The sequence below is a fragment of the Onychomys torridus genome, chromosome 5 (assembly GCF_903995425.1).
Source record: "Onychomys torridus chromosome 5, mOncTor1.1, whole genome shotgun sequence".
Taxonomy (NCBI): Eukaryota; Metazoa; Chordata; class Mammalia; order Rodentia; family Cricetidae; genus Onychomys; species Onychomys torridus.
Window position 1 is genome coordinate 72,143,853 of NC_050447.1, and position 17,467 is coordinate 72,161,319.

General features: G+C 43.0%; 1 protein-coding gene across 2 annotated transcripts in view; it reads right to left on the reverse strand.

Moving 5' to 3' along the window:
- Itga8 (integrin subunit alpha 8) overlaps positions 1 to 14,366 on the reverse strand; it is a 181,397-nt gene extending 167,031 nt beyond the window's left edge. For both annotated transcript variants that reach the window (XM_036188716.1, XM_036188715.1), the window contains exons 1-2: positions 13,956 to 14,366; positions 13,224 to 13,357 (exon numbers count right to left, since the gene is read on the reverse strand). In XM_036188716.1, the coding sequence (XP_036044609.1) occupies positions 13,224 to 13,357; positions 13,956 to 14,161 (340 nt within the window). In that variant the 5' untranslated portion in view covers positions 14,162 to 14,366. The remainder of the gene's footprint in view (positions 1 to 13,223; positions 13,358 to 13,955) is intronic.
- Between the last annotated feature and the right edge of the window lie 3,101 nt (positions 14,367 to 17,467).

The following is a 17,467-nucleotide window of genomic DNA, read 5'->3' on the forward strand; positions in this document are numbered from 1 at the left end:
CAGCTCATAAAAAAAAAGAGAGAGAGAAGATTAGCATGGTATTCCATATTTTTAAAAAAAAAAAGTAATGAAAATGTCTCAGAATGGTAGCCCCAGGAAGGTCACTAGCTGATGAAAATGTCAACATGATCTCAGAGGAATGCTTTTAAATACAGTATCTGATTGGGTTTCAGAAAAAGGGCTGTATAAACTAACTTCTCTTGGTAGCATTTGAGAATGTATATAAGCTACTTCCTGTTTCTTGGTTGAATATTCCTTAGAATTCCATTTCCTTTGTAAGAAGATGACACAGTAAAAATGACACCAACTATTCATCTAATGAAACAGTTCATGCAATTTAAATTTTTAAAAATATATTGTATTTGTGTGTGCCTGGGCACATGGGTGTGCATATGCCACAATGCATGTGGAGATCAGAGGACAACCTTGTGGAGTTGATTTTCTCCTTTCACCATTTTGTGGGCCCCAGAGGTCCACCTCAGGTTGCTAGGCTTGTGCAGAAGGCACCTTTTGCTGCTAACCCATCTCATTCATTCCATATTATGATTTTTTTTTTTAAAGAACCATTCCTAATGTTGTTAAAATAGGCACTATAGAATCCAAGACTTCTATGTCTGCAATTTATACTTTGGAAGATTAACATCCAAGAGGGAGTTGAGATTTTCTTTAATTCTACTCCACCCAGGTACACCCATGCTATGGGGTGAGCAGAGACAAAGGTACATTCATTCCAAACAGTGGTCTATCTATTGCCTCGTCATTCTGTCTTTTCAATACTCCATGTGTTCTGTCTGTTTATAGTATCTGCATTTCCTCCTCCTCCCAACATTCTCTGCCTCCTCATTCTCAGCTGATGATGCTGCTTTTCATTTCATTGATAAAATGTGAAGACAAAGTGAAGTAAAAGGTCATTTTCTTCCTGCAACCCATTATGTGTCAGCCACTTACAGCTGTGTTTTATTCACCTTTCCACCTAGGACTAAGGATGAGCAGCTTTCTCTTCATGATCCTCCAAGGCTAGACCTTCTGTTATTTTAGAACTCTACCCATTCCCATCTATGTGTATCACCCTCTCTTTCAATCAGCATTGTTCTATTACAGTCCTCAGTTCATTTCCATCATATTGCAATCATGCTATGGTAGATACTTGATTATTCCATTCCCCTGGCCCCACTTATAACTTCTCATGCTTGCTCTCTCCTGTTATCTTCTCCCAACCTTTTCTTGAGATATTCCTTCCCTGCAAGCTACTTTTTAAAAACCAAATACATAACTTTCAGTTATCAAAACAAATCTTTTCATTCCACATCACATTTGTTGTTGACATCTTGATTTTCATCTAACAAGACATTCTATACCTTATACACTCCCCTTTGCACCTGTTATAGTGAGGGTTTCTATTGCTGTGAGGAGACACCATGACCATGGCAACTCTTATAAGGAAAATATTTAATTTGATGGCTTGCTTATAGTTCGGAGGTCCAGTCCATTATCATCATAGTGGAACATGGAGGCATACAGGTGGACATAGTGTTGGAGAAGCAGCTGAGAGTCCTCCATCTTACAGGCAACGGGAAATGGTCTTTCTTACTGGAACATATATGAGACCTCAAAGCCTGCCTCCACAGTGACACACTTCCTCCAACAAGGCCACACCTTCTAACAGTGCCACTCCCTTTGGAGGTCATTTTCTTTCAAACTACCAAAATGCCCAATACTTTTTTTAGTGGTTAGGGTGCTCTGGGATTCAGACCTAGAGATCATCTCTTCTCCGTTTTCTCACTTAGCTGCTCTACTCTTGGTCCACACTTGCCCCATAAGTAAATCATTGTCTTAATATCATCTACACATGATTTCCAAATTTAAAATCCCAAACATCTTGCACAAAGGCCTGGGTCTATTCAACAACCCATTTGACATGCATTTGGAGGTCAAATAAGCATCTCAAATTTCACATATCTGGATTCAACTCTTGATAGTCCCTCCAAGGCATGCTCCTTCTCCACTGTTCCCAGCCTTTGTCCGGTTACCCTGCAAGCTAAGGTCAAACTTTTCTTTCTTTTTCACGCTGTTCATCTGATCCAGAATGAGATCCTACTAACCGAAATGTGAAATCCAGCTCCACCCATCTCTCACCCCTCATTGCTCTACTCATGTCCAGCTGTATTTCTTTCCTTGGACAGTGGTAAGAGGTCCCTGCCTTATCCCCTTGGCTTCTGTTCTGGCTTGGTGATAGTCCATTCTTTATCCAAAAACATAACTTATCCTTTTAAAAAAATAATTAAAAAAATCCTACTTCCTACCCAAAACTTCCCAGTGGTTGTACATTTCTTTTAGTATAAAATCCAAATCTCAACCCTGACTATTAAAGTACCATATAATTTAGTGCTGGTCAGAATCCTAAAAGACACAATCCCATGTCATAATATTAAATGTTCAAATCCTGAGAGATCAAAACCCATAAGATTTATAGTGCCTAAAATCTAAGATCTCTGAAATCACAATCCTGAAAGATTATAATGCCAAATGTTGAAACCCTCGAACTCTCCAAACCACAATTCCCTCTGAAGGGGAAAAGGCAGGAAGGAAAGTCAAGTTCTAGGAAAAGATTTTCATGGTTTGGCTGCATACAGAATGGCTACATCATGCCAGGCAGAACAAATGCATGGAAGCCTGCTAAGGCATTGTTTTGAGTGTGTTTCCAGGGGAGAGTACTGTATCCAAATGGCCTGAGGCTTTTAGAAAGACTTTAGAAGGTTCTGGTTCACTTTACACTATTTTTGCTGTTTTGACTCCATGAAATTGTATTAGCACAATGTTGACTTAGTTTGTGTGCATTGTGCATGTACTTTAAAAGTCCATGTTTCCTCAGTAGATGAAGAGATGTCCTTTGTACATTTGCATTTGTGAAACAAGATGTCTACAGATCTCAGCTCTTTGGGTAACTGTACATTCAGTTGTGACCCACTGAAGTGTTATTTTTAACTCTGAGAATTTAAGTTTGGACATGTATACAATGCATTTTGTTCAAATTTACTCCCCTGAACCGCCCTCCAGATCTACTGCCCACTGAATCGTCCTTCCAACTCCATGTACTGCTTGTTTGAGCCAATGAGTCCAGTTGGCTTAGGAGTCAACTGTGGAAGAGGGAGTAGGAGGACTGTGTGACCCCGAGGTTCTGGAGGACTACTGGAAAACCCTGATTTCCGTGAAGTCTTTGATAGATCTTAGGAAATATTTTGCTGTAGAGTGTCCATTATAGTATCTCAAATGACAGTGGTGAAAAGTCTGGCCACACCCAGTTACCAACCTTTGTGAGATACATTTGTCCATTTCCTTTTTAGACCTAGGTCATTTTTAAAATGTGTGTGTGTGTGTGTGTGTGTGTGTGTGTGTGTGTGTGTGTGTGTGAATAAATACACACAATCAGAGGCCTTGGGCCTTCAGGATCATGCGGCTTATGTGGCTTGGGGATCATGGCTCAATCTTGTCTCCAAAGTCTCTCTATCTAATTTTCTCTTCTTTCTCTAACTGTCTTCTCTCTAAGCATAGGCCTTTCTCTATTGTCCACATACTTTCACCTCTAGGTTTTAACCTAGACAACACTCTAAAACACTTCTCTCTCAAAGGCCTGACTTAGCTTAGGCCCATTCTCAAGTATTACCCACCTCAATGAAGTCTTATTGACCACTTGGGTCAAGAAAAAATAATATCCTCCACATGCATATAGACCTACAGATAAATTATAAATAAATAATAATAAAGGAGAGCTGTGCCTGCAGTAGAATTAAGATGTTAGTCACCTGACCTGAAGACAGGCAGGGTCTCTTGCTAATTAATGTGTTCTAGTGTAATTACAGGAGTTCTGCAAAGCAGAATAAAAGAGGCCCAGAAGAGAGCCCCAGAGAAACATGTGGTCCACACTGTGAACTTTAAAAATGGAAAGGGCCACCAGCCAGAGCATGGGGCAGTCTACAGCCTGGGAAAGTCAAGGAGACTGCTCTTCCCAAGAGCTTCCAGAAGGAACATGGCTGTGCCAAGATCTTGATTTTAGCTCAGGGAGACCAATTTTAGACTTGGATTTTCAGAGCAGTACGGCAATCAATGTGTGTTGTTTAAAGCCCTGCAGGTGTGTGCTAATTTTCTGTAGTAGTAACAGAAAGCTGATGCTCCACCCAGTCTGAAATCAATGCTTGTGCAGATATACGCACATGCCCCTCTCTGTTCCTCAGCCTGTCACTCTTTTCCTTGCACACCCTATAAAGGCAAGACCAAGGTTCTCTTTGTGGCCGTATGCCAGGCTCTAAAAGGTCTGTTTGTGTAATGTCACCAAGTTTTATTTAAAACTCTACTGCTGCCCTTAGATAACATTGTAATAAGTGAATATACATTGGAGGTAAAAGGCAATTTCAAGGACAAAAGGTATTATGATAGGGCTAGGGAGAAGACACAGACAGCAGGGAACTTGCCTTATAAACACGAGAACCTGAGTTCTAACCCCAGAGTCTATGTTTTAAAAGGCCAGGGAAGGTGGTGTGCACTTGTAATCCAGCACTGGGGAAGCAGAGACAGGAGGATCCTTGGCACTTGCTGGCCAGCCATCCTAGCAGGCATGGTGTGTTACAGTCCAGTTAGAGTCCCTGTCTCAAATTTGTGTGTGCCAGCGGGGGTGGGGTGGGTGATGGAGCACTTGAGAAATAACCCCTGGTGTTGACCTCTGGCTTCCCCAGCACTAGGATTACAAATAATTTCACTGACCTTACCTTTGTATATGGGTTCTAGGACCCAAATTTGGGTCCTGGCAGAGCAAGCATTTACTGATTGAGATCTCTCTTCAGCCTTGGACCCATATTTTCCAGGCAGCCTTTCATTGCACTTCCCATCCAATACTCTTTAAAAATTCTATACACTATTTTAATTAACATTAAAATAAAAGTCACTTGTCATATTCATGCTTATCGTTTGTCTTCAATTTTACAATTATATTTGTGTGATTTATGGCCTCAACTTCATTGGCTATCATATTTAGGCTGTTGAAATTATTATTATTTTTGTCTTTCTTCTATAAAAGGATATGTGGCAATCTATATTAGAATTCTAGAAACATATCCCACTGGTAAGTATGAGAAGGAGAATCAGGAATTATCATTTCTAGAATATAATAAGATGTTCTGGGTGGCTAAGAAAGAAGCCACAAAACAGACCCATGTGAATTAGAACATGTGTGTGATAAGACAGAAGGCATACTGTGCTGTGATGGGAAGAGAACGTGTGTGTGATGAGGAAGAAGGCACACTGTGCTGTGATGGGAAAGAACATGTGTGTGATGAGGAAGAAGGCACACTGTGCTGTGATGGGAAGATAACATGTGTGTGATAAGACACATTCTTGTTATGTATTGTTCTCCAAACAGGCTTTTTGTCTTTTCATTTTTAAGTTTTGCTGTTACTACATACAGGAAAATTCACTCTTATATACCTCTATGGATTTCAACTGTTACATTTAGTCAAATGTTCACCATAATAACCAGGAAGCAGAAAGTTCAGTCAAGCTGCCCCAACTCACTCCAGCTGTCCCCTTGAAAGTCAGCTCCTCCCCTTCAGAACTCAACTAGCATTTCAAGAGAGACTCAGTTTTGTAATGGACACCGTATCTTTACAAAAACAATTCAAAGGGCAAAGGATCATTATCCACAATGTTTATGGATCTAGAAATGTCTCTCATCTTGATAGACCTCTGGGGTGCTACACTTAGCCTCAGAGGTCCCAGTTCTGGCCTTTCTGCATGGCTGAAATTGAACTGCACTCCCCCCAGACTGTCTGGTGACATTCCTCTGAGATCTTCCCATCTGTATTTCATAACAGTGCAGAACTGGTGTAAGAGGTAGAATGTTTTGAATATAAACCACTTATCAGTGAATCACAGTTTGCTTTCCTATCTCAAATCTCCTTATAACATGGCCTACAACTGACATTACTTCTAATCTATTTTAGAATTCATTCTGCAGATACACCTCATATGCAGATACACATGTTTTTGGTAAGCATGTGCTTAAATTGAATTTTGACAAATTAGGCATTTTCATTGAATGCACTAACCATGTTTGTTGGTTTAAAGATGAATGGATGCTTCTAATGAAATTATCATTAGCTTTCTATGTATCTTCCACAAAGATCTGTTTGTGTAATTGGAAGGTATCAGGTGAGCACACCTAAGCAGACATCTCCACAGTGTGGGCCATGGTCCTCATCCTCATCATGGATGCAGAACTCTCTACACAGCGCTCCAAGAGCACATCTCAGCCAGTCAGCTTGAATGTCAAAGTGCAGTTTCCTTCTTTCAGAATAATTTCAAAATGATTTTCAGTATTTCTCTCAGAAAGCTGCATCTGTTGCCTGGAGTATTCTTGCCAAGAACCTGGAAGCCTGTTCCTCACACAGACTTCCAGCTTCTTGAAAGAATTTTGCAGATTAAGCAACAGGCGCCTAGTGTTCATACTGCTCAACTAGCCGTGGAGCAGATCTGTTTCCCATTTCTAGTTGGAGTTTCAAGGGCTTCCTCTTTCTAATTGCTTCCTCCCTCTCCCTTGGTTGCTAAGCACTGTGGGGTCCGCTGCCTCCTCCCTTCTCCTATCAGGACTCAGTTGTGTTTGTTGTGGGGAAGTCTAAGCCAATGGAGATTCCTTTAGGAGTGGGTGGTGGGTGTCTCTGTGAGGCCAGCATATTGGGGCATGGTAGCCATCAGGGATTGTTCACAGGAAAAGTAGAGGGTCAGTCAAGATTAGCACATGGCTAGTAATATTTCTGCATATGCATTCATATACATGTTGCCTTCCACATGTGTGTGTGTGTGTATGTATCCATGCATATATATTCATCTGTGTATATGAGTAGTGAAACTTCACTTATTTATTTGGTGATGGGATTCAAACTCAAGGCCTTATCCATGCTAAGAAATCACTCTGCCAATCAGATATATCCTTCACCCCATTATCATTCCTTATCCTCATCAATTTGCTGTGCTAAGGATTGACGCTATGGCTTCCCGTATACTTGGTAAGCATTCTGCCACTAAGTGATAGCTCCACCCGACCTTGGCTTTTCATTTTAAAGATGAGTCTCAGTTGTCCAAGCTGGACTCAATCTGTAGCCCATTGAAGCCTTGAATTGTCAATATTCTGACCCCTGGCTCCCTTGTAGCTAAGGTTACAGGTCTGCAGCAGTACTGTTGGCTCTGCTGTGGATCCTTCCAATGAGAAGGTTATCACTGAGTCCCCTCCCCCACCTTCTTCCTTTCAACTCAACTCTCTGTAGTATGGCTTTCTTCTCTTCCTGAATCCTATCACATCCATGTTCTTCCTTCTGTCATTGGCTTGAGTAGCTCTGACCTGTATTTTCCTTTCCTTTTGTTGGTGGACTAAATGTTATCTTTTCTCACCTCCGGGGATGGGTGCAGGGAGAGGTAGCGGCTGGAAAGGCAAAGCTCCTGTCACCTGCACGTTTCCCACCTCACACAAGAAGAAAGCAGCACAGCCCACACTATCCCAAAACAAGCCTGTCCCAGTGCCACAGCCAGATGCTGAGAGCTGCCTGTGTTGTGGGCTCAGGCAACACAAAAAAAAGAAAACAGATCCCACAAAACAAGGGATTTCATGTTCCAAGCACAACCCCAGCAAAAATCTTGCCGCTCTGAAACTTTGAAACGCCCTAACTGAATTACCTAATAGTTTATGGGTTTTTTTCCTCTCTTCTCCACAAAGATACTACATTAAGGCAAGTTCTAGAAGTCTCTCTCAGTTGGCTTATTCCAGCAGCACCTCCCACCTCTTCCTGTTCCCCCTCTCACGTGCATCTCCAACTATGAGTGGATCCCAGCTGTCCAGCTCTGTACTTACTACTGTTGTGACAATTGTTACCATATACTAGCACACGCCATTAGCTGTTTCCTCCAAGTCTGACACTTGAGAATCAAAAACTGTCAAATATTTTCATGATGGTGCTTGGTTACAATCGTCAGCCGGTTACCCTTTCATGATCCATAGCTGGAAATGTCTATTTCCTTCATCCCATTCTTTACCAGAAGACCTCTATTTCACTGATCCTTATGTCATCCACACATTGCTGTGGAAAGTGGAGGGGGAAAAAAAACGAGCCTTGGAGCTTCACATGCATGTGGCAGATGTGAGGTTTTAAACTCTGTACGACAGGGGCACAGTTCAGAGGCAAAAGTGGAAGAAATCGATTCAGCAACTAGGAGGAATTCTATCCCACTGAAGTACGAGGGTAAGACAGAGGGGAGAGAGAAGTGCTTCTTTGGAACTCCTTGATTTTGTACAGAGCAGGAAAATTATCTGCTCTTTGCACCTCCCCCATCACCATATGCTTCCTTTAAATCCCTCTTTCTGGACTTGAAAGGACCAGAATTTGATGCTATTCATGCGTTTGAAGTCCTGGGCTATTGAGAAGTTCCTCTAGTTTTGAATTTATCACTTGGTATAGTGAAAATGAAATTCAAGTTGATCGATAAGGTGAAAATAAAATGATGATCAGCTAATGAAAAGAATTAAGTTAACAGGTAACTTTTCAAAGGAGGCAGTTAGTCTTAAATACATGAAGGTGGTTGTGGGTCCTAAAGCTAAGTTACATGGCTAGCTACTCACTCCAGTGTCCAACAGCAGCAAAACAATAAATAATAGACATCCCAAGGACAAGTTGAAACAATTTCATTGAAAAATCAAATTTTCTTGGGTGTCTTGCCTTGAGATATAATGAGAAAAGCAGGCAGAGTAAAGACATGAATAGTGGGTAGCATTGCAGAGGAATATTGGTGACATAATGCACACGTATGCCTGGCACTTTATACACTGTTTCATGGTTGCCACCTTGCTCGTGTCCCTAAGTCACAGCCCCATTTTCTCAAGAAAATGCATTGTGTTCCTTTTCTTAGGAAAACTCAGGAGGTAACTCACTGGGGATTCTGAGCCAAGATTCAGTGGGAACTTAAATTATGGGACAGTCCAACCCATAATTTCCACCAAGAACAAGCCTTCTTCTAAACCTCTGGCTTCTCCAGATTGCCCCTTAGTTTAGCCTCTTGGAGGAAGAAGACATTTACTTTGGGATTTGCAGATCCAGCTGTAGTGGGCAGGTGAGGATGGGGTGAGAGTAAAAGGACAGAAGATGCTCAGTGCTTCCTGGGCTCAACAGACCCAGTCTTAATCCTGAAGTTGCATTCCAAGAAGACCAGCTTTCTCCTATTTCTGGAATGAATTCAGAAAACTGCCTATGGCTGCTACTGTGCCATCATATGGTCTCAGTCCTAGTTTGGGGGTTGGTTTCTTGATTCACAAAATGATTTTTACATAGTTGTTTTGTGTAAGAGATTAGGAACAATGAACATGAGCACATAGGGGCTGCTATGTAGTAGTCACCAGTCAAGTTCATGCATCTACAACACTGACCATGAGACCCAGAGTTGGCAGTGCCTGTTGCCACCTTTCAGCCTGGGTGCTGATAGTCCCCTCTGCTCAGAAAGTCCATGCTCAAGTAGAGAACCACTCTGAGGGCTTCTGCTGTCCCTTCTTTGTTTCCACATCTTTGCATCAAATTACAGCTACTGTCAACTCTACTCTCCTGGGCCATGCAAATAGAATAACTGGACAAATTATGTATGGAGTGTCAGCACCTACTTAGGAGCCAGAAGCTCTGGGCCTCCTCCTTATTAAAAAAAAAAACAAAATAAAAAACAAACAAACAAACAAAAAACGTTTCTGGACTCACTGTACCCCTCTCGGCTGACACTGGGATTTTTTTTTCTTTCCCGAAGATTTCTATCTTCTCTTTCAGCGAGACTTCTCTCTTCCATAGGTCACTGAAGTATTCATTCCAGCCTGGACCCTTCATTCCTCTCAGACTGGGTGCAGCCTTTCTCACCCCCACTGCTTTTGAAAAAATAATCTTCTTGGAGCACAGGAGACTTGGTCAATAGAGAGCTTGATGCTTAAGTATGAAGAGCACTCCCAGTGTTGGGGAGGGAGAGGCAGGGGGAGCCATGGGGCTCCATAGCCAGGGAGGAGAGCCAAATCTTGGGGCTCAGCGTTCAGTGAGAGACACTAACTCAAAGTTATGGAGGTGGGGAGAAATTGCTGAAGATATGCCGAGTTAGCTCTGGTCTCCAGACATATTCAAACACACACACACACACACACACACACACACACACACACACACACACTCTTTTGTGTAATTACTTCGGGAATATCCATTTCTTTTTCCCTTCCATTCCTTCACTTTGCTCTATTTATGAATTCTCAGATTACTATGATTAAGACTGATAAGTGCAATAGATGCACCTCTCTATTAAGAAAAGCCTCTATACAGCTAGAGGTTGGGGAGGCAGCTCGGTGGCACAGCATTTGCCTAGTACGTAAAGGTACAGGGTTTGACTACTAACCCTCCACATACACAAACAACAAAACAGAAATCCTATATGCATCTTTAAAACAACCCCAATGCCCTAGTGCTGAGACGCCCTGCTATATCTTCAGAACCACACAAAGAAGCCATGGACTCCTTCAACATTCTCCAAGTAACGATGGCCTTTGCTTGGCAGTATTTCCCTACAATTGCCAAAACTGTCCTAACTTCTCCCCTTCCCTTCTGATGAAAATATTAATTCAGCTACAGTATGAGTTAAGTGCATTCCTGTGGCCCATGCTGGAAATCCAAACATAAGCTTTCAGCACTAGGTTGCTAAAGAAAAGTGAACTCAAAGCTCCAAACAATTGCTTTAGAGTGAATGTTGGAAAATATTAACTATTGTAATTTAACATGGAAAGTTTTGGCTGAAGAGGTCAATTTAAAAGTCAGTTTGAGGGCTGGGGATTTAGCTCAGTGGTAGAGCACTTGCCTAGCAAGCGCAAGTCCCTGGGTTCGATCCTCAGCTCAAAAAAAAAAGTCAGTTTGTTGCCTGAATTCTGTGGCTTTTATCTATTAAATCATGATATCAGCTGAGATTAATACTTATAAAGGTATTCAGGTATCACTTATCTGGGCAGACATCAATTCTTCTTTTAGCAAATGAAAAGAAAATGCTAACTACATCCTGACTTCATGCATTGCAGAATGTTCTAGAAAGTAATTAAACTCATTTGTATAACTAGATATTGCTACTTGGTAAAATTAAATCAACCATTTTAAAATTGAAATGCTTCCCTTTTTTGAATGCAAATTCAGAAAATACCATGATTTGTATATTTATGTGTCAAGGTTTGAATTTAAATTACCTTTAAAAAATGTAGATTAGTGGCTGGAGAAATGACTGAGTGGGTGACTGCTTGTTATGAAATGAACCTGAGTTCATTTCCCTGCATCCACATCATTTACCTCACAACTCCCATAACTCCAGCTTCAGGTGATCCAACAACTTCTTCTGACCTCTATGGGCACCCATATACATGCAACATACACAGCATATACAAATGCACACACAAATCAGTAAAAATAAACCTTAAAAGACACAAATTCTCTGGTGTCATATAATTAAAATGGCATTGATTTCATGCTTATCTGATCAAATCTTAGATGAAGTCTTTGTGTGTGTATGTGTATATGGTATCTGCATAGGAGCACATGGGTGTGCAGATGTGTTTACCCAAGCAGCATATGTAGAAGCCAGTTTGAGGGTCTATCCTCCCCCCTGTCATTCTCTGCCTTATTGTTTGAGGCAAGGACCCTCAAGGAAGCTGGAACTCACTGTTTTAGCTGAGATCAGCTCAGGAATCACCTTAAATCCTCCTGCCTACCACCCACCCAAGAGCTGAGGTCACAGGCACACCCCAGTATGCCCAGCTTTGACATGGTGCTGTGGATTGCAGCTCAGGTCCCCAAGCCTGTGCAACAAGCTCATTACCCACTGAGCCATCGCCCCAGAAGTGTGTTCTTAAACTACAGATCAGTAAGGAGCTCAAACTTTATGGTTTTGTTTAAATTTAAAAGGTTTAAATTTTCCAGTTGTTAAACTTGAGTGTAAAAAAATAAAGGCTTATTACCCCGGCATCAAATAACTGAGTTATTTAATGAAATAACAAACAAGATATTGTGACCATAGATGGGCATGAAAATACAATTTCAAAAATGTTGTTATAAGACATTTTCCTAATTGAGTCATAATTCAAGGTAAGGGTTGCGTAATTTTTTTCTTTAAAATTATCCCCATATTCATAGTCCTGGAATTATTTCCCCCTCAACATAAATGATACAAATAGAAGTCACAAGTACATACCACCCAATCAACTACATCAAAATTCTGTGAAAATGGACATTCTGTATAAATTCTAGATGCACGACATCTAGATAACCACAGAACCACGGGGAAAGCAAGAATGACGTCATAAAGTAGCTGTGCTGAGTACAAGGTATTTTAAACAACTGCCCATCAAATCCTGTCATTTGATCTGACATATTTGCATTTTGAAAAGAGATATTTATTCTTTGATAATATATATCATTTGAATGCTAACATTTGGGTGGTATAAGCTAAAACACTGATGATAATGTTTTCAAAACATTACTTTTAAATTATTTTCTTAGGACCCAAAGAGAAAACAGCAGACGAAACATAACCAGACTGAATTGTTTAAAATGTATTTTCTTTTTAATTAAATAAGAAACATCTGTCTAGGGATTTTGGAAATGAATGTAATCCATCCACACTCTGCCTGTAGTATTTTGCATTCAATGACCAATACTTTGAAAGAAAATTCTTTCTTTCTGTAAAGAATTAGAATGGCAAGCACTCCAGGTTGCAGTCTGGATCTGCTGCAGGGGAAGTCTTGCTTCTGGATTTGGGAACTAGAGAAAGACAAATGCTCCGAAGCGAGTCTTTTTCCAAATCTGTATTTGAGGAACAACCCGATTGATTCTCTCTACAGTCAAGGTAAGGTGGTAACTCTGCCTGGCCTTGAACTCACGGAGACCCACCTGCCTCTGCCAATGAAGTGCTGGGATTAAAGGCGTGTGCCCCCACGCCCTCACAAAGTTGTGCATCTTTCTATTCCTCCCAAGCATCTACTCCCCAGTTAATGCTTGCCTTTGAACAGTAAGGACACGGAAGTTACCAGTTGCACCCAGACACTCAGATTTACGTTAGGAGGGCAAAATTGCCACAGGGATGGCTCGGGTTCTTTTTAGCCAGGGACCACAGTGCGGAAAAGCATCACTTACTGGTGGTGTCAAACGGTATCTGCTTGCATTGTGCAGACCCCTCTGCCGGCCAGGGACAGTAGTAGACAGCTCCCCCTTCCACGATATCCGGCTGGCTAGTGTTGGCTTTGGGCGCCCCCACCAAGACGCTGGCTCTACAAAAGGGTTGGAGAAAGTCACTTCTCGGGGATCATTAACCTGTGCGCACGATGCCCACTGGACTGCAGAAGGGGTAGGGGACACAAACAGATTTACAGTGGAAAGACTGTCAAACTTGGTTTCCTCTTTGGAAGACTATAAGCATCAGTTTTGAAAGAGGCAGCTAATGGTTCTGAATATCTTGATAGAGGTCGGTGGAGATTGATGGGGAAAGCAGAGGACAGATCCCAACCGCCTGCAACCTAAGGCGCTTGCACCCTGACCTTAGTTGATGTGAGCTCGGTAGAAACAGACTGTGTTGTGGTCTTTATTTTTAAATTGAGTCTGTCTGGCTCCATTCTCTCCTTTGTATAATGCTCCTGTCTTTGAACCCGGACTTACATACAAGTGGAGCGTCTCCAAGGTTCACAGGGCTCATCTATCTAGCATGAGCCACGAGAGAAGAAGCTGGTAGCAGGCAGAGAGCAGAATCCGACTCCGAGTGGGCAGTTGGCTGCAATCTCAGATACCCTGTCCTTCGGGGTTGCGGGAACCCGCAAGGAGGAACTGGGACGGGACCAGGGAGTGTGTCACCAACCCAACCCAGCGACTTACGTGCGTGCATCAGGTATGTAGAAGTCCAGTGAGTAGCCAAAGTAGCTGCCCTCGGGGCCAGTGTACACAGTGAGCTTGTCCACGTCCAAATTGAACGCCAGTGACGCGGGGGACCACAGCATCCACAGTGCGGCCGAGACGCAACAGAGACGCGCGAATGGAGGCGCCCGGTTTCCCGGGGGACGGCGGTGGGTTCCCGCAGACATCGCCCTCCACCCCGAACGCTGCTCACCCGGGATCGGGAGTCGTGGAATCGGAGGGAAAGGTTTGACGCTCCCCAGAGACCGGTGTCCCGGATGGGTGAGCTTGGCGCATCCACAGTGACAGTCCTCCCGTCCTGTGCGGCCCGGTCTGGGGCTTACAGTGGCGGGTCCCGCGCTCGACCTTCTCCAGCCTAGGGCCAGCGCGCTCTCGGCGCCCTCCAGCGGCGGGTTCCCAAGCTGTGGGCCCGAGCTTGCGGTCCAGGTCGGGGCAGACGCCTGATGCCTTGGTGAGCACGCTGGACATCTATAGCAGTTGAGATTTTAAGGCCATCTAAATCTCATGGATGTCACCTCAAGCCGTTGCTTTGGAGAAGTAGTGTTCCATATGGGACGAGAGTATACTGTTTTCCCACAATTGCGTGGCTCGGATGGACGCAGGCAAAAGTGTATCCCACCTCTAGAAAACAGTGATTGTCTGGGCACCACCTCTACCCTTGAGGGATTTTTAGGGACAATGAGTTTCTTCCTCTGTGAATGGGAATTGAGCACTGGCTGCTCTTCCAGAGGACTGGGTTTTAATTCCCAGCACCCACATGGCAGCTCCTGACTGTCTGTAACTCCAGTTCCGGGAGATCTGACATCTTCACACCAATGCACATAAAATAAAGTTAAATACATTGCATAAAAAGTATGACATTTTAAAAAAAGAAAGAAATTTCAATGTACCAACCCTCTTCCTCTCCTACTCCGCTGACATACTAATGAAGAATAATGAAGGTTTTTCCCTGCCTTTCCCAAAGGCATCTCGGGTACACTTGGTAGTAAACCCCGATCCTGTGAGGTTGTGATGAAGAACGGCAGGATCAGAAACGCCGCGGTTCACAGTTTGCAAAAGCGGGATTTGGGGTGAAAGCTGGAATCAACAGGAACTCTACCGTATGAGTATTGGTTATTGACCTTTTGAGGGATCTGACTGTGGAGGGAGGGGAGAGAAATGTGATATAAATTTGAGGACACAGGTGGGTAATAAAACAGCACTGCGGAGTTGAGGTCACAGAATTTAAGAGTAGGGAAAGAAATGTGAGATATGACACACACCTGAAATTCCAACACTGGGATTGGGGGGCAGCTGCAGTAAGAGGATCTTGAGTTTGAGGACAGCCTGGGCTAACCTAACAAGCTCAAGGTCTGCCTGAGACTTAGTTAAAACAAACAGAAAATCTAACACACTCACATGCATACACACACACACACACACACACACACACACAGAGAGAGAGAGAGAGAGAGAGAGAGAGAGAGAGAGAGAGAGAGAGAGAGAGAGAGAGAGAAGAGGCAAGCAGTTTCTGGTTAATTTCAGGAAGGTTGGAAACGAATGTAGATGTAGGGAGGGAAATTGAGTAGGAGACTTAGACTTGGACCTCATGGGAGAGGAAAATGAGAGAAACATTGAAGACACCAACCACCTAGTATTAGATGATCATGTACAAGCTTGAAATGCAGGTATCCACTACAAGAGTAGCTAGAGAGTGGTCTGAAATAGAACTGGATAGATCTGATACCAGGGATCCAGGCAAAGGGAGCCAGAGCACAAACGTGACAGGGAATGGAGATTCAAATGTTCAATGGCAAGTTATTGGAAGGAAGAGGAAGCAGAGATGCACCAGGAAGTTCCAACCTGGCTAACAGAGCAGGAGGGAAGGGCTGTAACAGTTAAGGGAAAGGCCAGAGACTGAGGGAGGATGAAAGACAAGATAAGGGTTCAAGTTGAGACTGGAGAAGAAAAGAATGTGGAGAGTGGATGAGTAAGATGTCAATTTGTGCTGGGCCATGGTGGCACACACCTTTGATCTCAGCACTCAGGAGGCAGAGGCAGGAATATCTCTGTGAATTTGAGGCCAGTCTGGTCTACAGAGTGAGTTCCAGGACAGTCAGAGCTGTTCCACACAAAAAGATGACAACTTATGTGGATTTAGTACTACAACTGGGGGAGCCATCAATAGGTTGATACAACTTGGGGATCCTAGACAAAAATCTCAGCCTGCTGAAAAATACATATTCTCTCATCCTGTTCCCATCACAACCTACTCAGTGGAATGATTTCAATGTTGTGTTTCTACTTGTCCCTATTTTTTAAAAAAAAATCAAAGTAAGCAAGCTGTCACAAGCTCCCTGGCAAATGGTCACATCATCATTTCCTAACTCTATTGTCCTTTCCCAGATACAAGGACTGAGGAGTAGATGGTAGCCCAGTTGGTTGTTTTTCCTTCTCTGTCCTCAAGTCAATTTGTGTTGGACATAGAGTCTGCCCCTTTGGTTAAGTTGTTGCTAATAATAAAAGTGAGACTCCCCAGCATGAGTTTTAATGAATAATTCACATGCAGCACACACGTGAAACTGCTCAGAGCTGTGGTGGTCACTGAGGCTGGGGAATAACTACAGGTCATTTCCTGACACCAGTGCACTGCAATTTTGAAGGTTGTTATATTGCTGGCAAGTCTTAGTTTCATGTGGAATGTCTGAGAGGGTAGAAAGTGACAGCATGACCCTAGATGTGAACTTGGCCAGGGACAGACTATCTACATAGAACTCGCACTGAACTGCGTGCTGCACATTATTTTGTGTCAACCAGCTCATCACCAGGTCATCCCTGTTATACCCACTTGCTTATTTCTCTTGAATATCCCTCAGGTGTTTATTCATTCTTGTTTCATATAAGTAGATAGTGAAAACACATTCTCGTTCTCTCTCTCTCTCTCTCTCTCTCTCTCTCTCTCTCTCTCTCTCTGTGTGTGTGTGTGTGTGTGTGTGTGTGTGTGTGTGTGTGTGTGTAGTCCAGAAGTTGATGCTGGGTATCTTCCTCGATCGCTCTTCTTATATTTTGAGACAGGATATCACTAAACCTGAAGCTCACCAATTCAGCATAGTCAGCAAACCCAGGGATCTTCATGTCTCTGCTTTCCCAATGAGGGGATTACAGGCTTTTCCTGCCATGTCCAGGTTTGACATGGGTGCTAAGAAATAAAACATGTGTCCTCACACTTCCATAGCAAGCACTGTGCCCACTGAGCCGTCTCCTTGGGCCTCATTTCCTATTGCTATATACTTGGGTGGAGTTTTGCTCCTTTGTTTTGAAATAGACTTGAGACAGACTCCGCCAGCTCCAATTGGACCAAAAGAGCCTTCATCCTGTAATTGATGGAAGCAGATGCAGAGATCCATAGCCAAGCACCAGGCTGAGCTCCAGGAGTCTATTCAATGAGAGGGAAGAAGAATTATATGAGCAAGGTGGGTCAGGAAAAGATCAAG